This window comes from Maniola hyperantus, chromosome 21 (genome assembly GCF_902806685.2).
Source record: "Maniola hyperantus chromosome 21, iAphHyp1.2, whole genome shotgun sequence".
NCBI classification, from domain to species: domain Eukaryota; kingdom Metazoa; phylum Arthropoda; class Insecta; order Lepidoptera; family Nymphalidae; genus Maniola; species Maniola hyperantus.
In genome coordinates this window covers 96,774-121,065 of record NC_048556.1, presented here as the reverse complement: position 1 = coordinate 121,065, position 24,292 = coordinate 96,774, and the positions used below count along the sequence as shown (strand labels likewise).

Genomic DNA, 24,292 nt, shown 5'->3' with positions numbered 1-24,292 from the left:
GGGCACAGCAATTTTAGCAGGGAGACGGCGCTGTTTTAATTATTGTCAAAGCAGGTAACTAGTAATTTATTTTATAATAGGTTTTATTGATTAGAATTAAATTTAAATTTATTAAATGAATTGATAAACGCTATATTACTCTCGATTGTTTTAATGTGGTCAGAAATATTACTGTAGATTTTTATACGTCCCGCGGGAAATGTCTTTTTCCGTGATTTCCAAAAAAGATCGTACAAACCTCGTCCTGACAGAATACAACCACAACACAAAAAAGAACAATCCAATTTGATGCAGATGTTCATTTTTATTTATATAAGGTTTAATAAAGCTTAACACATTATTATTGTATATTCACGGATTTGGATACATATTAAAAAAAACACTTACGGTACCTATTCCTAAAAAATATCATAATTTCGATGTGGGTAGAAAATTAAAAACATAAATCTTAACATTATTTAAGACGCCTTGTTTTATTGAAATTAGCCCTCTATAATAAGTAGGTACTTGTCAGACCAAATTAATTCTGCAAAACGATTAAGTTTTTGCAGTTGTTTTTAGTTTAAATGAAATTCTAGTATGAACCGCAACATGTGAAGGCATAGATAAAATATGTAAACCAACGACGAGCGCATTGACTTGATGAGTGTCATGTCATGGCAACGGTGACAACTGACAACTGACAACTGTCAATGTTATAATAAGTGTCAATCGGTGGTGTCGTTATCTTATATGTTATTGGTCTGTGATAAGTGACGCATAGATAGGCGAACAGCGATACTGAAATCGCTGATAGAAATATAATTTTACTATCTAAAGCTTAATACCAAGCCCTTTCTAATGATAAAATACAATTTATGAACTGAGTGTTACATATTCGAATGTTCGAAACCAGCTTTGTGTGAAGTCTCGTTCGGTAGAAAAAAATTGTCTACGCGTGAAAAACTACACTTTTTCACGTGAATTTTAATTACCAACCGGCTAAGGTAAGATATCTCTAATTTTCACTTACATTCTCCACTTCCTTCTATTCGAATAAGTTCTGTAGCAGCGGTTGAACAAGTTGAAAACTGGATTTAATGTTGCTCTACGTTTCGTTTATTTTATGACCGATTGTACCTTTCTGATGAGAATTCTTTGCGTGTTTACACTTATTTATATCACATAGATAGTTTAGAATTAGAGAAAACGAGTTCTTATCTTGGTTTCAAATATGAAACCAAGTACTTCATAAAATGAATGATCAGTAATAGAAACTAGGAGCAATGAAAATTGACCAATAAATAATAATAAGTAATTACGACACATGTAAATTAAGTACCTACGAGAAGAGTTTCTCCATGGAGTGACCTTCCCCCAAACCTAAATGCACTCGTAACAATCTGATTAAAGTCCTTACCAATGACTGATTGCAGATAGCCTTAAAATATCAATAGAAATGATGTACCCAGTGGCGTGCAGGTCATAGAGGCATAAATGCTCTGCTTACCCCAGTTGTAATAGCTCAATGCATATTTTTCAATATGACCTGCGAGTAAACAGATTCCTACCTAAAAAATGCCTACCCTGGCTTCAAACCCTGTGCACGCTAGCGCTACTGGATGTACCTAAGTAAAAATGGTTTTGTTTTGATTCATAATAGATGTGGAAAGCATCAACGGGTGTAACTGCACCAGCGCCAGAGGAGGCAGATGACTGGGAGACAGACCCTGACTTTGTGAACGATGTTACGGAGCAGGAGCAACGATGGGGGCCAGGAGGAAGACATGTGGAAGCCATTGAGTAAGATTATAGTATAGGTAGCAGCTGTGACAGCCTAGTGGTTAGGACGTCCGCCTTGTAATCGAAGGTCGGGGGTTCGATCCCGAGCACACACCTCTAACTTTTCAGAGTTGTGTGTTTTAATTAATTAAATATCACTTGCTTTAACGGTCAAGGAAAATATCGCGAGGAAACCTGCATGCCTGAGAGTTCTCCATAAGGTTCTCAAAGGTGTGTGAAGTCTACCAATCCACACATGGCCAGTGTGGTAGACTATGGCCAAAAATTTTTCTCACTCTGAGAGGAGACCCGTGCTCTGTAGTGAGCCGGCGATGGGTTGATTATGATGATGATGATACTAGTATGCAACAGGTTGAGTTGAGATGGCAATCGGGGTAGGGACGCCCCATACATCCGCACAGCCCCTGTGTTAACTAGTGGTGTCAAATGCTGTTAAACTTACATAATATAATATCAATAATTGTTATTAAAATTTATTGATAAATAAACACGTTAAAAATATAACACTGACTAAAAAAAAAATACGATACCTACCCCACTTGATTTCATCTTACTTTGAAAATTGAAAACACTACTTTCATGAACACATTTAAATTTATTTTTGGTGATGTAACCAAACGAGTCGCAGGGAGCCGCTGGATTCAGGCGCCGCGCCGCAAGACCGTGGCGTGTGGAGTGGAAGTCACTCCAAGAGACTTATGTCCAGCAGTGGACGTCTATCGGTTGATGATGATGATGATGATGACGTGACCAGAAATTACGGTTTTCAAATTTTCCCCCTTGCGTGTGCTATAAAACCTAGGTACCTACCTACCTGATAAATTCATGATTCTAGGTCCACGGGAAGTACCCTGTAGGTTTCTTGACAGACAGACAGATAGACAGCCAGACAGACAGACGGACGCACAGACAGACGGACGGACGGACGCACAGACAGACGGACGGATGGACGCACAGACAGACGGACGGACGGACGCACAGACAGACGGATGCACAGACAGACAGACGGACGGCCGGACGGACAGACAACGAAGTGAGCAAAATAAACTACACCAACTTATTTATTAACACTTCGTAGGTATTCGATGGGAACAACAAAATCATTTGATATGTTAAATTTATCATCATAATATCGATGTGGTGCTATTTAACATTATATTAGTTGATTTGTTATTTTTAACCATATTCAATGCATCGGTATTTTTAGCGCATGACGTAATCGGTCGCAATCGGTAGGCACCGCGCGCTCGCTTCGAAATTTAATTTCCTGGAATCTTCGCGCTACCTACTTAAGTACCTACTGCAGCTACTTAGAACGTAGGTATAGGTCCTAACTATAATAATATGTATTTTTTGATTTAATAATATTTTTTTATTTAAAATTGTTAAGTTTTAGTATCGCAGTTAATCAACAAACTTTAATATGTGTTAAATTAACAGGTTAATAAATAAATTGGTCACCTCTAGTGTTAACCCGATGCGGGCGAGTGCAGGCGCTGTGCGGGTATGCAGGGCGTCTCCCCGCCTCATACCCTGATTGCCATATCAACCTGTCATGAACTATAGATAATGCCTGATACTTCATCCACCAGGATTTATTTTTTTGAAAATCCTGTGAGAACTCTTTGAAATTTCGCAATTTAAATTGTGTCACTCTTCAGGTGACTATACCTATGCAAAAAACATCTCGATCTGTTGCTCCATTCAAATCAAATTAAATCAAATCTTTTATTCAAAGTAAGTACATTTACAGTACACATTTTGAACATTAAATCATTGACAATAGAAAACATAACATAATACACATTTTATCTAAAATAAATTAATTTTACAGTTATAAGGTTTGCTAAAATAATAAAAAATTGTTAAAAATAACAATAAAAATTATTATAAATATTGATAAGTAACATTACTTCATTGTGATAGAGAATCATTGCAATGTGATTGAAGGACGAACTAACACTTTTGCATTTATAGTATGAGTAGTGGTTGTAAATTAATTGAACTGCAGCAGTCTGAACTGTGAGTCATAGTGGTGATACTCCCACACTTTTCCTTAACAAGTGAATTATAAATAAACGGTTATTGGTTATTGCTCTTTCAACTGATACAGGAAGCATGTTATTTGAAATTTAAATTGAATTGGGCATTTTTTACATACTCAATTATTCAAAAAGTATATTATCATTGTAACCCAAATAAAGCATAAAGTAAAAGATTCCGACGAATTGAGAACCTCCTCCTTTTTTGAAGTCGGTTAAAAACAAACTATAAAATCTTGGGAGAAATCAGTCACATTGAATAAATCAATATTCAACTCAAATAGTATAAGTCTACAAACATACGATTTTGCATCAATTTTATAATAAAACTAGCTTATTCCCGCGACTTCGTCTGCCTGGCGTACACAAATTTCAAACCCCTATTTTACCCCCCTAAGGGTTGAATTTTCAAAAATCCTTTCTAAGCAGATGTCTACGTCATAATAACAATCTGCATGCCAAATTTCAGCCGGATCCATCCAGTAGTTTAGGCTCTACGTTGATAGATATGTCAGTCAGTCAGTCAGTCACCTTTTCCTATTATATATTAAGATAAGTAAGTAGTTAGTCAAAAATTTTCTTTAATTCTTATTGATAAATTTTTTGTCCATAGTATGGCGAAGTTAAGAGAAGAGGTATTTGAATCGGACAAGCAAGCCAAAAAGCAGCAGTACGAGGCCGGACCTAAGCCATCGTTCGGGTAAGTGTTGTTTGAGTTTGTTGTTTCGTCTGGTGGGAGGCTTCGGCCGTGGCTAGTTACCACCCTACCGGCAAAATCGTGCCGCCAAGCGATTTAGCGTTCCGGTACGATGCAGTGTAGAAACCAAAAGAGTATGGGTTTAATAAAACTGCCATACTCCTCCCAAGTTAGCCCGCATCCATCTTAGATTGCATCATCACTTACCACCAGATGAGATTGCAGTCAAGGGCTAACTTAAATCTGAATAAAAAAAAAGAGTAGACTATTGTGATGATGATTGCAAGAAGTAGTTGTGGCCATGATCAGATTTATGTGAGAGATAATAGCTCTGTCTCGTTTAACTCAATCTTAAGTAACGATTAAGCGACTCTGAGTGCGGCTGTGAGTAATTTATTTTGTCTTTTCCTAGATATGGCGGTAAATTCGGCGTGGAATCAGGTAGAATGGACAAATCAGCCGTCGGACACGACTATGTCGGCAAAACAGAGAAACATGTTTCACAAAAGGATTATGCACAAGGTAATAATAATCATCATGATCAACCCATCGCCGGCTCACTACAGAGCACGGGTCTCCTCTCACAGAGAAGGCCATAGTCTACCACGCTGGCCAGGTGCGGAATGGTAGACTTCACACACCTTTGAGAACATTATGGAGAGCTCTCAGGCATGCAGGTTTACTCACGATGTTTTCCTTCACCGTTAAAGCGAGTGATATTTAATTACTTAAAACACACATAACTCCGAAAAGATAGAAGTGCGTGCCCGGGATCGAACCCCCGACCTCCGATTAGAAGGCGGACGTCCTAGCCGCTAGGCTATCACAGCTACTATAGTAATAATATTATTATGTATTTATGAGTCTAAAATGTTATAGTCCATACAAAATGACTTCTCACGCGGCATAGCTCTATGGGTCAACTGGCATGTCATGGCAAGTACGGTTCACGTTAAAATAAGGACTAAAATCGTAGTTTTGACATGACATGAAATTTGACACAAAGTTAAAATGGCGTGTGAGAAGTCATTCTTTACGTATCATAGCAATATCTATTTGCTTGTAAAATGGATGTTAATACATTGCTAGTAAAACTAGTAGACTATTACTATAAACAGCTATACCTTTATCACTTCACGTGATTTTTGTTTTTTTTTGTTATACACATGCACATCGAAAATAAAAACTTTCGATGCTATTGAAATTCTCGTCTACAGCTCAGGTATTAAATTTGCGCCTTCATTATAAAGTTTTACTTTGCGCACTTGCAACATAAACAACTATTATTGTACAGGTTTCGGGGGTAAGTTCGGCGTACAAACAGACAGAATGGATGCGAGCGCGGTGGGCCACGACTATGTGGGGAAGGTGGAAAAGCATGCCTCTCAGTCTGACTATGCCAAGGGCTTTGGAGGGAAGTTTGGAGTGCAGACTGACAGGGTTGATAAGGTAAGGACAAACAGACAGAATGGGCATGTGCATTTTTTTTATTCTTTTATAAGTTAGCCCTTGACTGTGATGAAAAGGTACCTACTGTCAAAATTTCAAGTTTCTGACTCCACCGGTTTAGGCTGTGCATTGATAGATCAGTCAGTCAGTCAGGACAAGTCTTTTTATATGTGTAGGCTATTCACCACCAGAAGAATGTGATTATGATTGAGATTGAAGACTAAACCACTAAAAGTAACCTTAGGTAATGGTTAACCGGATATGTCAGGATTACAACCTTTAGATTAACCGAGCCTTCGTGGGCGCACTGACAATATTCTCGCACACTACGAGAGACTGTGTTGTCTACTACCCTCGACGATAACTATAGCAACCCTTACTAATTATGAGTCATGACACCAACGTCTACTATGAGTATAGACAACCCTAACTAGGTCCCTACCTACACCGGCTCCTCCATCCCCATACCGGTCCCAGACCAACCATCTAACCTAGCACATCTCATCTAGTACTATAACCACAAACAACAGAAACCACACAGGTATCAGCAACAATAGTAATAAATCCCACAGTACGACACACAGTGTCTAATGAGAACTTCCCTCGACAAGAGCCACACAAATAATGAATCACTACGCACAGCGTGTCCGATTTTATAGTCTCACAACGACGGTGGGGACGATGACATGATGTACCTACATAACAATAATTTTGTAAAGTGGTTATAATAAAAAGAATACCCGGCTGAATTTGTTGTGGGCTCTTCTCAGACCTGGGCGCGTTTGGAACCCTCGTAGCTCTAGTTTTAAGTTTGCGTAATAATTATCACCACTATATCTTACAAATCCAACATCTGACCATCAAAAAGAGTAATTTATTACCTATTTTGAATAAATCATTTGACTTTGACTTGACTTTGACTTTGATGTTCAATAAGCAGTGTTTACAAATTAAAAGTCGGCGTGCCTTCATATGTATAGAACATATTATTGCTTTAGACTTTTATTATAATTGGACCATTTCCCAGAGCGCAGCGGGCTGGGAACACAAGGAACAGGTAGAGAAACACCCGTCCCAGAAGGACTACTCGGTAGGCTTCGGCGGGAAGTTCGGAGTTCAGTCCGACAGACAGGACGCGTCCGCTGCGGGCTGGGACCACCACGAGGCGCACCACACACACGAGTCACAGAAAGGTGAGGTCATCTGGTCGCATGGTCACATGACCGCTAACTATAGGCCTTATCATCATCATCATGATCGACCTATCGCCGGCTCACTACAGAGCACGGGTCTCAGACTGAGAAGGGTTTTGGCCATATAGTCTACCACGCTGGCCATGTGCGGATTGGTAGACTTCACACACCTTTGAGAACATTATGGAGAACTCTCAGGCATGCAGGTTTCCTCACGATGTTTTCCTTCACCGGTAAAGCAAGTGACATTTAATTAATAGGCCTTATATATTACTAATATTATAAAGAGGTGATGTTTGGAAGTTTGTTTGTAGGAAGTAATCTCTAGAACTACTGAACCGATTTTGAAAATTCTTTCACCAGTAAAAAGCTACATTATTCCTGAGTTACATAGGCTGTAATTTTTTTTTTAAATTAGAGATCCCTACGAAAATTATCGGGTCGCTAGTATACTATAATTTTGGTTTGTTTACCTCGCTGAAGTGAGAGTGAAATGTTTTGTTTCGCACGGCTGTAAAATCATTCGCACTCGTACCTTTGAATTCCTCGCTTCGCTTCGTACGCTCAAGTCAATACAAACACTCGCGCCAAATAACAACTCTGCAGCCTTGCATAACATGTAATTATTTTTGACAGATTACAAAGAAGGTTTCGGTGGTAAGTTCGGCGTGCAAACAGACCGACAGGACGCGTCGGCGGTAGGGTGGGACCACCAGGAGAAGACACCCGCGCATGCCAGCCAAGTCGATCACAAAAAGGTAAGATTTAGTAATACTCCGTAGATAGAGAGTGCGCGACAGGTCGAGATGGCAATAAAATATTGGGTCTATTTATTTATGCTCTATCCACGGAGAGAAGTTAGTATAGGGCGGTCCAAATACAAATGACAAAGACAAAAAACTCAGTGGGCGTTAACCATTATGAGTCACCAACCAATCACAAACGAAACTATGTTTTTTGAAAACTGTTTCGAATTGAATTTCGAATGTTTTTTGAAAACAATAGACATGTTTGTGATTTTGGTTGGTTTGGTTGGCCACTCAAAATGGTTGACGCTCACTGAGTTTTTGTCTTTGTCATTTGTATGGAATTACGTAACAGAGACAGCCCTATAGGACTTCTCTCCGTAGATAGAGTATAGTAATAGAAGTGCTAGTCTATTACAATTTTAAAAAATCGCATTGCTAAGAAATATTCTGAATTTCGAACGTTTTTCAAAAAATACGTGTAATTTTATAAAAAATTAAGAATTTAGAAGGGATTTTTTTTTAGGGTTTCGGTGGGAAATTCGGCATACAAACGGACAGAGTGGATAAATGCGCGCACCGGTTCGACGAAGTGGAGAAGGTCGGCACCAACTACACCAAGCAGCGCCCCGACATAGGCGGCGCCAAGCCCTCCTCCATCAGAGCCAAGTTCGAGAACATGGCCAAGGAAAAAGAACAGGTATATAACTTCTATATAGTTATCATGTCTAATGCTTATGTCCGGCCCCACCCAGTAATCGTTGAGAGCTCTGCACTCAAAATTGGGTATTTTCCTACTTTTGAATTTGATAAATATTAATACTTTATTATAAACTAGGATAAAAATAATGACGTACGCTGAAAAAAATATTAAAATCCAACAATGATTTACAAAGTTACAGGCATTTTCATTTTGGAGTGGGAGGGACTATCCCTCTCTCGCAAAACGAAAATTTGTATGATGCCGCACGAAGCTACTATGGCATTAGGTAAGGTGTGACGTCAAAATGCTATATCGCTATCTCTGTCTAATCATAATATATTATAACTTTTTTGTTATTTGATTGATTTAATTAGTTTTTTCAGTTTACGTCATTATTTCTATCCTAGTCTAAATATATAAAAGGAAAAGGTGACTGACTGACTGACTGATCTATCAACGCACAGCTAAAACTACTGGACAGATCAGGCTGAAATTTGGCATGCAGATAGCTATTATGACGTAGGCATCCGCTAAGAAAGGATTTTTGAAAATTCAACCCCTAAGGGTGTAAAGAAGGGGTTTGAAATTTATGTAGTCCACGCGAACGAAGTCGCGGGCATAAGCTAGTTTATAATAAAGTAATAAAAAAATTGGAATCAAATACCCAATTAATAACATAATTTCCCCTGCCATTACAATAATTATTGTACTTTACTAATTAATAACATAATTTCCCCTGCCATTACAATAATTATTGTACTTTACTAATTAATAACATAATTTCAGGAAGCGCAGCAGTCTGTACAGAGGATAAGACAAGAGAGACAACAAATAGACAAAAGTCTATCGGAAAAGGTAAGAAAGACTTTCTAATATTTTGACTTGAGTATGTTTTACGTTAAATTGCAGGCTCTACCAAATTTCTGGTACGAATTATTTGACTTTTTGGCACAAAAAGTAACCTATGTCCGTCCCCGGGATGTAAGCTGCCTATTTACTCGTCAAAATCGGAAATCCTTAAATGGATGAGCCGTGAAAAGCTATCAGACAGACAGACAGATACACTTTCGCTTTAATTATATTAGTATGGCAGTATGGATAATGGAAATGAAAAACAAACGATTTCTTTCAGGAAAAAGAACGTCTAGCAAAAGAAAAGGCAACATCCAAGGAAGAACCCATACAACCAAAAACCGAAGAAACAAACACAAACGCACCTCAACTACACACAAACACAAATATTAAAACAAGCACAAACGCACCTCAACCACATACAAACACAAATATTAACACAAACACAAACGCAAACAAAAAGACTGAAGAAAAAGCAGACATAGTGACTTCTACCACAGAAGTACCAAAAAGTCCCATCCAAGAAGTGAAACAGGTCATCTTACCTGATGTTACTTTAGTTGGAGAAGGCAAGGAAGAAGAGAAGATTGACATTAAAGAAGAGAAGGAAGAAGTAAGCACCAATTTCTATTTAGTTTTTTTTTTTTTAATTTATTATTAACATACAAGAGAAATTTACACATAATAGGTAGCACGCATTGTAAAAACCACAGAGGTTTGACCCTCAATGCGTACGTCTGCGCATTACATCATGCCTACTTATATCATTAAAAAAAAGATTATAAATAAATAATATTACTATATTATAATATACTAACTAAATATTAAAAAAAAGAAAAACAAAGAACAGACAATACAGACAGTTACGATGTTAGGAATTGCTTCCCTTAACGTGGCAATAGTCCCTGTGCGGGACGCCGCGTCCATTGCCTTCTATAAGTACTCATTCGATCCTGCTCTAACTTCATAGTTTGATTATGGAAAGACTGAGACGCAAAACAATTAGGTCTTACCGCACTCCTTAGTAAAATTTCGTAGAAAACCAATGCTCTTTGGATCGCCCTAAAATTGTAGTTTCGGACGACGAAAAGGACGGAGCCTTAGACAAAGTTTCCACTACGTTTTTGTTTCAGATAACCCGTCAACCCACGATAGTGGTCTCCCCAGTGGGGTGGGAGAGCGAGATGGCTGCGGAAACGGACGCGGATGACGAGGATGGCTATACCGCGCGCGCGCTCTACGACTACCAGGCGGCCGCGCCCGATGAGATCTCCTTCGACCCTGACGACCTCATCACTAACATTGTTATGGTGAGTGACTGATACCCTGTCGACCCACGATAGTGGTCTCCCCAGTGGGGTGGGAGAGCGAGATGGCTGCGGAAACGGACGCGGATGACGAGGATGGCTATACCGCGCGCGCGCTCTACGACTACCAAGCGGCCGCGCCCGATGAGATCTCCTTCGACCCTGACGACCTCATCACTAACATTGTTATGGTGAGTGACTGATACCCTGTCGACCCACGATAGTGGTCTCCCCAGTGGGGTGGGAGAGCGAGATGGATGCGGAAACGGACGCGGATGACGAGGACGGCTATACCGCGCGCGCGCTCTACGACTACCAAGCGGCCGCGCCCGATGAGATCTCCTTCGACCCTGACGACCTCATCACTAACATTGTTATGGTGAGTGACTGATACCCTGTCGACCCACGATAGTGGTCTCCCCAGTGGGGTGGGAGAGCGAGATGGATGCGGAAACGGACGCGGATGACGAGGACGGCTATACCGCGCGCGCGCTCTACGACTACCAAGCGGCCGCGCCCGATGAGATCTCCTTCGACCCTGACGACCTCATCACTAACATTGTTATGGTGAGTGACTGATACCCTGTCGACCCACGATAGTGGTCTCCCCAGTGGGGTGGGAGAGCGAGATGGATGCGGAAACGGACGCGGATGACGAGGACGGCTATACCGCGCGCGCGCTCTACGACTACCAGGCGGCCGCGCCCGATGAGATCTCCTTCGACCCTGACGACCTCATCACTAACATTGTTATGGTGAGTGACTGATACCCTGTCGACCCACGATAGTGGTCTCCCCAGTGGGGTGGGAGAGCGAGATGGATGCGGAAACGGACGCGGATGACGAGGACGGCTATACCGCGCGCGCGCTCTACGACTACCAAGCGGCCGCGCCCGATGAGATCTCCTTCGACCCTGACGACCTCATCACTAACATTGTTATGGTGAGTGACTGATACTCCGTCGACCCATGATAGTGGTCTCCCCAGTGGGTTTTTGTATTGGGAATCTATCAAAATGACTTTATCCGTTAGATGTTTATCTAGTCACTGGCAGCAAGCGAACCGTGGCATGGTGGTCAGAGCGTTGGGCGCGATCCCAGGAGACGCAGGTTCGAATCCTGCCGGTTCCGCAATTTTTGATATGTATTTAAAAATTGTTTATCTAGTGGTTGTGAAACAGGCTCTTATTGGATTGTTTTCTACACAGATCGACGAAGGATGGTGGCAAGGGCTGTGTAAAGGTGCTTACGGACTGTTCCCAGCCAACTACGTACAATTACAGGACAAATAACTAATTTAATGACTTACATTCCTTAGGCATATGTGCTCTATTACAATTATTGTTACAATATTTTGGGGGAAAATGAAACTACATATAAACATCTAACAAATTGTTATAGTAATATTATGTTTTTATGCGTAAACCGTTAGAGTTATATAAAACAATGTATTGTCGAGTTGTATCTTTTAAATAGATTTTTAAAAAGTTCGCAACATAAAATTATACAACTTCTTATGGACTGCGATTACACCTGTAAGTTTTTCTCACGTAAGTAGCTTACGTGATTAATTTACAACATATTTACTAATGTAAATGTACTTATAAGAGTGTTTACATTAGTAAATTTGTCGTATTAGTTAATCACGTCAGCTACTTGCGTGAGTAAAACTTACAGGAGTAATCGCTTAAGGTTAACATATTATAATAACCAAAATATAATAAAAAAATCAACCAAAAATACATTGATTTTAGATACCCGTGCCAAGACGAGCGGGTTACTAGTGTTTTTATATAATAGGTAAATAATATTAAACAGCCGAAAAATAATAATTGATAACATTGAAGAATGTCTATAAAGAAATAAATCGTTTGTTTGCTAGGATGTGGTGCAACGTTTCTAGTTAATAAACAATTTATATTTTATATACTAACCGAAAAATTAAAATAAAGAGAAAACCTAACACAGTCGGAAAAATCATTCATAGCCGAAAAAGTAAACAGTGCCGAAAAAAATTTTCAAATGACCGAAAATTGTATTCATATGCCCAAACTGTAAATATAAACAGAAATGCGTGAATGACGTCATATTTTAGTGTTGTGATTCGTACTGCCTAAAGTCTGTTTTACACATTCATTAGTTAAGTGACAAGTTAATACATGCATGCAATGCATGTGTGAATTGAGCTTTACTTTATGCTTAATAGTTTTACTTTGGTATACATAAAATCATGTCTAGTTTAAACTTTGATATTGATTGTTGATTTGATAAGAATTTACTTTTATCATTATTTTGGGCGAAACCATATTCCTTTTCTTAATATTATGCTTAGAATTTTAGCTCGCTTAGAATTTTTTGTTTAAAAATCTTTTTAAATCAAAACGAAAAATAAGTCGTAATAAAAAACGCGACTACCCTGCCAAAAAAAAACTAAAAAGAAAAATGTCACATTTGAAAATGGCACAGCTTACACCCGCCACAGATTTAAAAAACATCTAGCCAGTGTCACTCGAGAGGATGTAAGGATGCTAACTATACCCCATACATCCAAATTCATGCATTTTAAAGAAACTCTCATTACATTACATTCACATTAACATTACACTCCTTTTGTGGGTAGTCGTATAAAACGTGCCACAACTAACATACTTTAGCTATAATTCAACTTAGTAAAAAAAAAAAATTGCGCTCGTAGCAAGCGGTTGAAACTTGAGAGTATAAAAAAATTGCGCTCGTAGCAAGCGGTTGAAACTTGAGAGTATACCTATTTCTTGAATTCTTATAATATAGTTTAGAAAGAGATTTATAAACATACTTATTATATTCGTAATTTAATGTAGAATATTATAGATAGACATATTTTGCTTATAGTTTAGAGTAAATAGCTATAAAGCTCCTTACAGCAATTTAATCAATATATCTGTAATTGGTCAATAATAACGTAGCAACGTTGTTATTTTTCAAAAAGACCATACAATTTTTACATAGAACAATGTTGCTAAGTAACTTATCGCATAGATTATTATTATTAATTCTAGTGCTTATGACAATCCATTTTTATACCTTGGTATTGACATTCGGAAAAATGTGTAAACAATCATGTATTAATTTTAAGTCGCGATTACACGTGTAAGTTTAACTCACGTAAGTAGCTTACGTAGTTAATTGACAACAAATTTACTAAGGTAAATATATAAGTGTTTACATCAGTAAATTTGTCGTAAGTTAATCATATAAGGAACTTACAGCTGTATCCCAGACTTTATTCAATTATGTGTAATTGTTATAAATATAATAAATGTATTTTTTCCACCAAGTATAACTTTTTTATGCCAACTCAGTATGATTTCGGATTTATAATTGTCATGAGGCTTTAATTTACCCCGTAATACTTGGATTTTTTATATAGATTAATAAATTGATAGTTCAATAATTAAAATATTATGTATTGATTTATTATTTAAAATACTTATTATATTCGGTCCGATTTTTCAAAAATAAACGGTGTTGATTTACTTTACTGCATTGAGGTATTTACGCTGTGGTTAAACATTCAAAAATCGGCCCATGTTAAAATCTACTTAATTATTTAACTATGATTAGTTTAAGTAAGATTGATTTAGGAGCATTTTTTTGTATATTTGAATTTTTTATTATAAACATAAGAAACAATAAAAATTGATTCATTCATTATTGTGCGCGGTGCTAAGCAATGAAATGGCTAAGCAAAACAATATACTTTCCATGATAACATGGAAATTTATCGAAGTCGAAGTCGAAAAGTATGTACAGAACGCGGCAGAAAGTAATGTAAATCGGCCTTAAGAATAACATTTTGGCTTTGTAGAGCGTTGTCTCTGTCACTCATACCTATATGACGTTTTGTCGGTCTCAACGACAGGGACAATCTATATATATAAAATTCAAAGTCCTGACTGACATATATATCAACACACAGCCTAAACCGCTGGTCCTAAAGACATGAAACTTGGAGGGTCTATTCTTTGTAAAGAGTAGGTATCCACTAAGAAAGGATTTTTCGAAATTCCACCTCTAAGTGGGTTAAATGGGAGATGGAAGTTTGTATGAAAGTCCGTCATTATTCAAGTTATTTGCATGAAAATTAGTATTTGGATTTTCGGTCACAAATGAAGAAATACGTGTTCCAGGATTTTTGTGTGGATTTTTGAAAGTTAATTATTGATATTATTAACTTGAAATTTGGAAAGTAGGTTTTTTCTTGAGATTAGGTGACACCTAAGAAACGACTACGAAAATTCCCCCCCCCCCCTAAAGGGATGAAATGGGGTTTGGAAGGATATATGTGTTATTCGGTGCTGGTGCAGGGTGCGCGTCCTGATGTTATAATGGTTTCTGAAAAAAAAGCCATTTGTTTCCTGTAGGCCACGCGGGCGAAGCCGTGGGCAGAAGCTAGTTGCTCTACAAATCTGCTATCTCCTTCTAAATGTCGACGTACATTACTTTCTGCCGCGTACTGTAACGATATTTGCGGATCTTTGCGTGAATGTGTGAGTGATTTTTATATAAATAAGTAATCTTATGACGACACATATGAAATGTAACCTCAATTTAAGGAATTAACGATTAATAATAATAATAGTAGTATTAAAAATATTATAATGTATTAGTGCCTATTATTCGGTTTTACGCCAATCTCTCTATTGAAAGGGCTATAACTAGTGCTATTCTTTTCTACGAGAAGCATTGTGAAAATGATAGAAATATTTTTAGGTTAGTCGATTGACGGCCGAAATTAATCAGTCTATCTGTAATCTACCGATAAGTTTCTTAGCAACGTTGATATTGTCAAAGTTTGTATGGCATTTTTTGACATAAGTAAAGTAACAACGTTGCTAAATAACTTATCGACAAAATATTACAGATAGATTAATTAATTATTATTAATTTCGTCCGTTACTTTAGGGATTTGCGTCAAACCGAATATGCCGGCCGGAGTGTATTGTATGGTATTGCCTAAATGTAAGAATTTAACGAACAATTTATTTTACTAAGACATTTAAATGCTGTTTTAAAAACATTTTATAAAATCAATATAAAAAATAATGAATTAATAAACGTTGAAAATGTTTAACATTTTTGTATTATTTGGTACAAAAACCTTCTAAGCATATAAAACAACAAATATATTAAAATTAATAATGTAATTACCAAAAAATTACATTCAAACAACAAAGTTTTGGCTCCACTCTTAGCGATCCAATCCTTATAAGCCGACACTCTTGTATAAATTGTTGTCTTATCAAAATTTTTCCCGCTCACAACCCCGACTAGCAAGTCCCTATTAGGCTTTTCTTTAGGATCCAAAGTACCCTTGCAAACCAAAGGTCCGCCAGAATCTCCTCTGGAAACATCTGATATTGAGGAGTCCGAACAAATAAACGAATTCATATTCATCTCCCAAATCATTGAGCACTTCCATTTTGATAATGTGTTTATCCTTGCTATAAGCAGAATTGGAGAAATTCTGCTTTTTAAACTCTGACCTATTCTCCCGAATCCAGCCGTTATGCATGTACGCGTATAATCAGAATTTCTTGAAGCGGTAATCACATAGTCGACGTTCTTAGTAAAATTTAAAGGGACGTTTAAAAACACAAGTGCTATATCGTTTAGGGGGAAATTAAAGTTCTTGTGTAGAATGACTTTGTTGATTTTCCTCCACTGGTTGATGACGTTGGTTTCGGTGTCGCCTGAGTGTGTGATGTCGGTGCGTAGGTTGCCGGCCACTATGCGAAGGATGGACGGGTTTTTGTTGAAGTAGAAGTTTTGGCCTTCGAAGCAATGCGCTGCTGTGAGCACCTAGAATCAGTACCCATATTATAAATGCAGAAGGGTGTTTGTTTCTTGGTTTGTCCTTCAATCATGTCGCAACGGAGCAACCGATTGACGTGATTTTTTTGTATGGGTATAGTTAAAGACATGGAGAGTGGAATAGAATATTTTTTATCCCAGAAAATGAAAGCTAAAGAAGCGAATGCTAAAATATTCCCTAAATTATTCACCCCCTCCAATAGATACAGATAGATAGATAATAATTATTATAGACCTAGCAATAGATGACTACAGGCGACCACTTATAATTTAAATTTATTGTATATTAAAAAAAAAAAAAACTGCACCGATTCTGTTGTCTTTCTCTAAACTAATTTTTAGAGTATCAGCATCGTTTTCTTTTTAACAATGCTAAAAAGGGACAGAACATGAACTTTGCATTTAAAGACTCTAAATTTTAGTGCACGCTACAAATTTAAACAGTAGGCTCGCGACTGTGCGCTAAAATTACGGGTTTTACCATCTAAAAATTAAATTTAAAACTGTCAAACTGCGTATGTCCTTTTCATATTACGTTAGTAAGAAGATGATGCGAATACTCTAAAATTAGGTTGTGCTCAGAATCAGTACCACTAGTGTCCACCTTGTTCTCAGCTATGATGCTCCCACCGCACAGATTTTTCCACACAATCCTTTGATCGCCGATCCTTTGTATGGGCTCCTTGATCGAGACCAGGTAAGGCACTTGGCCAGTCACCGCTGGCTCCCCGTTCACAACCGTCGGCTTTACGTAGTGTTTGGAATACTTCAACGTGGTTATCACGCGTCTATCCGGCTCGCATGTTGTCATCAAAATTGCAAAACAAATAACAAACAATTTAGAAAACATTCAGGATTCGATTTTTTGGTTATAAATAAACCGTCATTTAAGTTTTTGAATTTTGGCGGTGACATTTCTTCAGGTTACACAGACTAGACTTGATAGCTTGATAGCATAGAGTAAATAGTAGGTAAGGTGTATTGTCCGTAAAAAATGTCTTCTCACGCGCCATTTTAACTTTGTGTCAAATTTCATGTCATTTTTCGAAATCGATATAAATGACAAGATATGCCCAAGCGAACAAAATTTTTCACGGTTTTGGAACCAAATAAATCAGCGCCACCTCTTAGATACTAATGAACGACCTGTTTGAAATTCAGACGTCACTGAGGTTGCATTGGTGCTAAATAAACATTTTAGGACCAATGAGTCGGTGCAATTTTGCTTGTTCAATGGCCCTGTCCTTACGAAGTAATATATATGTGTGTGTGTTTTTCGCACACACATTTTTTTACAAGTTTTCAGATTTTCCGCTTGGTGTGCTATAAGTCTTAACTAAGTACCTGCCAGATTTCATGATTCTAGGTCAACGGGAAGTGCCCTAAGCACAGGTTTCTTGACAGACACGACAGACAGACAGACAACGAAGTGATCCTATAAGGGTCCGTTATTTTTCTTTTGAGGTAGGTACGCAACCCTAAAAAGCGTTTCTTGTAAGTACGATTGTACTACGGAACCCTTGACCTTATTATGCTACTCTATAAATATAATTATAGGTAGGTACCTAGTGTAAGTATCTAAAATAACTATCTACCTCTGATAGCGAAGATTATGTCTTTTTCATTAAAATTAATATGAATTTTATGCGAGTTCGCCCTGACCGGTCTGTTGTCACAAGTTAAATGCGTTTTCCTGTAGAAATGAAATAATAATAGGTACCAGCTATTAACACAGTGTCTTTATGGATATTTTATATTATTTAAATTACTAGATGATGCCTGCGACTTCATTCTTATGCAATTTTATGGAAATTGTGGAACCGGCAGGATTCGAACCTCCATCTTTCTGGGGATCGTACCCGGACGCGTTAACCGCCTTCACCGTAAAACACTTCTTATCATTAAAAACCGGCCAAGTGCGAGTCAGGCTCGCGTAACGAGGGTTCCGTACCACAGTCGTATTTTTTCAACATTTTTGCACGATTTAACTCAAAACTATTTTAGAATGCACAGACCTTTCATATTATGATACCCCACTTGCTATAGTTATCATACTTCGAAAATTGAAAATACTAATTATTAGTTCATGACCACAAATTAATTTTTTTTGTGTGATGTAACCACATTTCAGATTTTTCCCCAAATGTCTGCTATAAGACCTACCTACCTGCCAAATTTCATGATTCTAGGTCAACGGGAAGTACCCTGTAGGTTTCTTGACAGCAGACACAACAAAGTGTTCCGTTTTTCCTTCTGAGGTACGGAACCCTAAAAATCGTATAAATTTAATAATTTATTGTAAGTAGTAACCGCTTTGCCTCATAACTTCAATACATATGGAACAGGAGTTGTGGAATACATATATGATATCACACACGATTACACATACAAATTGTTTTGAATATTTTTGTATAAAGATAGACTATTTGCCATACATTATATTTAAGGGTTAAACGGCTAAGGCTGGGTCTACATTTATATCATTTCGTTGCATTGTATTTCCATTGGCGGAACGGAAAATTGGATCACTAGGTACTAGTACCAATCCATACTAATATTATAAATGCGAAAGTGTGTCTGTCTGTCTGTCTGTCTGCTAGCTTTTCACGGCTCAACCGTTGAACTGATTTTGACGAAATTTGGTACAGAGGTAGCTTGCAACCCGGGGAAGGACATAGACTTTTTATCCCGGATAAGAGTTTTCACAGGATTTTTAAGAACCTAAATCCACGCGTACGAAGTCGCGGGCATCAGCTAGTATTATTATAAATGCGAAAGGGTGGTGTGACTGGTGTGTGTGAAAGTTGGTATATTGGTTAGTTGGTTCGTCCTTCAATCACGTCGTAAATACATTTTCAAAGCTGAAAATAAAAACTAGCCAAGTGCGAGCCAGACTCGCGCACCAAAGGTTCCGTACTACAGTCGTATTTTTTCGATATTTTGCACAATAATGCATAAAAATAAATAAAAATCTGTTTTAGAATATACAGGTAAATCCCTTTCATATGATACCCCACTCGGTACACTAGTAATCTTACTTTAAAGTTATATTAGTATTTGTTCATGAAAACATTTTAATTTTTTTTTTGTGATGTAACCTCAATTCACAGTTTTCGGATTTTTTCCCATAAGTACGTGTGCCATAAGACCTACCTACCTGCCGAATTTCCTGATTATAGGCCAACGGGAAGTATTCTACAGGTTTCTTGACAGACAAGACAGACAGACAGACAACGAAGTGATAGTATAAGGGTTCCTTTTTTCCTTTTGAGGTACGGAACCCTAAAAATATCTGAAAAATCGAAGTTTCGTAGAACCGTAGACCGTAGAGCTTAGGCATAAGTGAATTCTTAGTACACCCAAATTTATCTTGGTCACAAATTAAAAAAACAGACTATTTTTTATTTATTTTATAAGCCACGAAAGGTGTGTTTCATAATACTTAACAAATATTTGCTATAATATTAACACATTTCAACAAGATTTAAGAATGCATTTAATAATATATCGAGCGTGAGGAAATATTCATCGCACTTTATTGGCAAAATTCATACTTCATAACTTCACAGTGTATCTGCAATATTAAATTCATTCCGTGATTCCATAGAAAATATTACAAGCATAGACATAATATATTACTTCGTAAGGACAGGGCCATTGAACACGCAAAATGGCACCGATTCAATGATTACAAGTAACTTATTAAAATACTACAAATGATTCCTTCAATTTCGTTAGCGTGGACTTAGGTTTTTGAATGCCCCTGCAGACACAGTAAGTAAGAAACACAGTAAGTAAGAAACACAGTAAGTAAGAAGAGAGAGTGCCAGAGGTCTTCACAAGGAAATACTTATAAAATAATACTTACGTAAAATTTGAGAAAGGACTTGCCATATTTGTACATGGTTGGTCACAATAGTAAACCGAATTTTTGACATGACAGTTGACGCGTCATAGACCAAGTATTTTTTTATTTTTTTTTATTCATTATAGGTGTACGCTTGACCACAATCACACCTGATGGGAAGTGATGATGTGGCCTAAGATGGGACGCGTTTACCTAGAAGGTGCCTATTCACTCTTGTTTTAAAGATACCCGGGTTGTAATTGGTAGGAAACACATATCGCGGAAGAGTATTCCAAACCTTAGCCATACGTATGAGGAATGATGACGCAAAACGTTTCGTGCGTGTAGATGTCATGTTAACAAATAGTTACCTATGAGTTAATGATAACAACAAGTTAATGGAATAGTGACAGTGACAAGTCGAGTGGACGTGTCGCTTGAGCAACTTGCTGGCGCGAGTGGAAAACAATTACTTCCTGAGATAACGGTGACATCGAGTAACTTTGATATTACGTCATAAATCCAGATTGACACTCATCATGACGTCAAGCATACTTCATCATCATCATCGTTATTATCAACCGATAGTCCCCCACGTTCTTGCATCGCCCGCCATCCAGGCGGCTACCTGCGACTCGTTGGATGTGGTCTATCCACTTAGTGGAGAGGTCTTTCAACGCTACGTTTTCTGGTACGAGGTCCCTAGGTGGACAGACGACATCAAATGAGTCGCAGGGAGCCGCTGGATTCAGGCGCCGCAAGATCCGTTGCGTGTAGAAGTCCCTACAAGAGAGTCAGGAGACCTATGTCCAGCCGTGGAAGTTAGTATATCGGTTGGTAATAATAATGATGATGATGATGATTCCGGGGCGGGTTGCTAGATGATTAATAAACCATCAATAGAGTAGCACTTTCTAACAATTAAGTAGTTCATTATTCTTTCTACATTATTATTTTGAAAAGCTTGACGGCTCTTTTTAAGCGTTTGTAGATGAACAAGATTCTTAGCGGATGCCTACGTCATAATAGCTATCTGCAAGCCAAATTTCAGCCCGATCCGTCCAGTAGTTTAAGCTGTGCGTTGATAGATCAGTCAGTCAGTCAGTCACCTTTTCCTTTCATATATTTAGATTTATATTGCACTTATCGAACAAATAAAATTTTTGTGAATTTTTGGTAGTTTATCTTACTTTAGGATCAAATTAAGACACTTTTCAAAAAAGGGTAAAATACCCTATTATGTAATTAATTAACTTGAACAACGTGTAATTTAGTTTCTATGTACTAAGTAGTATTAAATTAAAGTACTTTATTATGCATTAGGTCAACTCTACGGTGCATTAAATTTTAAACTTGTCCCGTTGAACGTGCCGTATTTTATAAACTAACTGTTGACTAATTACTAAGAGTTTGGGCTCTCGCAATATGTACTTAGGTTCTGGTTAATTTCCTTAAATATGTTATACCTAATACTCGCTTATAAAGATTCGTTATAAAGACCAACATGTCACAGATCGGTATGGACGGTTTGATCTGTAGGGCGATTGTCTAAAACCTGCATCAATCATTATTACAATCTCAATTGTTCTGATTGGCTGAATTTGTGCGATTCTTGTTGCAACAATGCATTGTGGCCAATAGTGAGCGAGCATTAACCAATCAGAGATGATTGCGATCGTGACATTGTAGCTGTCAATCAACCGCGGTAGGGCCACTGTTGTACTTGTAAGTATCAAACAAAACTTTCTCGGGGGTTCGGGGTAAAAACTGTTTTCGTAAACTTTTTAACTTGTTAGTAATTTTTCTTTTTTGATACAAGATCGTTTACCTTCTACTTTGAAAAAAAATCTACTTTTTTCTGAACTTTTTAGATAATCAAAAATCTTTTTCCGTGAAGTATACTTAATCCATACTACTATTATAAATGCGAAAGTGTGTCTGTCTGTCTGTCCGTCTGTCTATCTGTCTGCTAGCCTTTTACGGCCCATCCGTTCAACCGATTTTGACGAAATTTGGTACAGCGATAGCTTGCATCCCGGGGAAGGACATATGCTACTTTTTATCCCGGAAAATTAAAGAGTTCCCATGGAATTTTCCAAAACCTAAATCCACACGGATGAAGTCGCAGGCATCATCTAGTTATCGAATAAGTGTCCATCATTGAGTAATCGTACACCTACCTATAGACCTTTACAAAATGCCTTCACGGTCCCCCAACAAATAAAGCGGAGGTTCTATTTCAAAATGAATCCAAATTGAGACAAATGATACGCGCGTGCGTTCCCTCGCCGGATTGACTCTGTGCAATCAATGTACTATCCTGAGAGATGGCAAGAAATGAAGGAAAGTTGCTTGATAAAATTATACACTTTGATGTTTATATTTAGAAATAATACGGAGCCCACCGAATTATTATCCCTAGAAAATCTCTACTTATCAATATTTTAAGTTATGGGGTCTTGGACTGTAGTAATAAAAATCATGATATTTTTACTCGGCTAAAGTAGACATAATTTATTCACTCAATGTAGCAAGCACCCTCTAAGTAAGTATATTGTAGGTACTAGCTTAGTATGCTTGCGACTTCGTCCGCGTGGACTACACAAATTTAAAACCCCTATTTCACCCCTTTAGGGGTCGAACTTTCAAAAATCCTTTCTTAGCGGATGCCTACGTAATATAATAGCTATTTGCATGCCAAACAGCCCGATCTGCCCTGTAGTTTGAGCTGTGCGTTGATAGAACAGTCAGTCAGTCACCTTTTCCTTTTATATATTTAGAAAATTATTTCTATATATATATATAAGGAAATATTTCGGATTTACAGAGCCCACCGAATTATTATCGCAAGAAAATCCCTATCAATATTTTAAGTAAGTAATAGGGTCTTCCGTCTTGGACTGTAGTAATAAAATGAGTGATTGTTTGTATAGCAGTAGTTTATGGGGCTAGAATTCATTATTAAAGAGAATAATTTTAAAAAATCATGATGACCAGCCAAGAGCAAGCAAGAGGCATGGATTAAAAAACTATCCCATCTTTAGCAGATTAGCTCTCTTCTACCCAAGTCCTTATGAATAGACTAATAATAATATTTTTTGAGTTTAACTTCAACATTTTGGATTGTGGTCGTACACTAAGTACGTAGAATCATGCTGTTATATGGCTTATTAATGGTATACTAATAATTGACTTAATAGCTCTATAACTTCATGGAAATATGAAATAAATGAAATTAATCGCAAATTAATTGGTCTTAAGAATTTTACTCCATCTTATATAAAAGGTATGAAGATCATAAAATTAGGGTAGAATGGGAACCGTACATGGGAAGGGTACGAACATAATTTATACAAAGTTAATTTTATCTTTGTAAATTGAATAGTTCAAAAGAGCAACCGCCGAGTTTCTTGCTGGTTCTTGCTTCTCGGAAGGAACCAGTGGTAGATTCATTTGACGGTTCAAAAGCACTCGTAAAAATATTTGAATAATAAATATTTATATTTATTTAATATAGTATGGAAAAATAAAAATAAAACATTATTAAAGCTACGAGGGTTCCAAAAGCGCCGTGGTTTGAGAAGAAGTCCACAACGAACTCAACGCAACTATTAGCTTTACAATCTGGATTAATCTAAAATCTAAGCCACCACAAAATTTTGGATCATTTAAAAAGTTTTGTAAAATCCAATACCAGAAAACACACTAATCTTTTCATTCCTATTACTAAAAAACCGCATACGTAAATGCCACAGGCTTTTACTTACGTATCATCTGGGCGGTCCGTAGCCGTAGGGCGGGCGGGACCGCCCAGCATATAA

The 24,292-nt window shown here is 37.5% G+C and overlaps 2 protein-coding genes across 2 annotated transcripts; one reads left to right on the top strand and one right to left on the bottom strand.

The window, feature by feature from the left end:
- Positions 1-736: 736 nt before the first annotated feature.
- On the top strand, positions 737-15,886 carry LOC117992320 (src substrate cortactin-like). The gene is made up of 12 exons (XM_034979998.2): positions 737-986; positions 1,643-1,782; positions 4,438-4,524; positions 4,934-5,043; positions 5,816-5,970; positions 6,998-7,163; positions 7,800-7,921; positions 8,436-8,609; positions 9,399-9,467; positions 9,745-10,077; positions 10,598-10,774; positions 11,980-15,886. The coding sequence occupies exons 2-12, from the start codon at positions 1,643-1,645 to the stop codon at positions 12,061-12,063; spliced, it is 1,617 nt and encodes a 538-aa protein (XP_034835889.1). The 5' UTR covers positions 737-986; the 3' UTR covers positions 12,064-15,886.
- On the bottom strand, positions 15,881-17,652 carry LOC117992565 (trypsin-1-like). The gene is made up of 2 exons (XM_034980290.2): positions 17,229-17,652; positions 15,881-16,612 (listed from the first exon to the last, which is right to left on the bottom strand). The coding sequence occupies exons 1-2, from the start codon at positions 17,472-17,474 to the stop codon at positions 15,881-15,883; spliced, it is 978 nt and encodes a 325-aa protein (XP_034836181.1). The 5' UTR covers positions 17,475-17,652.
- Between the last annotated feature and the right edge of the window lie 6,640 nt (positions 17,653-24,292).

Coding starts and splice junctions, on each gene's coding strand:
- LOC117992320 (XM_034979998.2), top strand. CDS start 1,643: ATGTGGAAAGCATCAACGGGTGTAACTGCACCAGCGCCAGAGGAGGCA. Junction 5,044..5,815: donor ACAAAAGGATTATGCACAAG/GTAATAATAATC, acceptor ATTATTGTACAG/GTTTCGGGGGTAAGTTCGGC. Junction 5,971..6,997: donor AGACTGACAGGGTTGATAAG/GTAAGGACAAAC, acceptor ACCATTTCCCAG/AGCGCAGCGGGCTGGGAACA.
- LOC117992565 (XM_034980290.2), bottom strand. CDS start 17,474: ATGTTTTCTAAATTGTTTGTTATTTGTTTTGCAATTTTGATGACAACA. Junction 16,613..17,228: donor GCATCATAGCTGAGAACAAG/GTGGACACTAGT, acceptor TACTGATTCTAG/GTGCTCACAGCAGCGCATTG.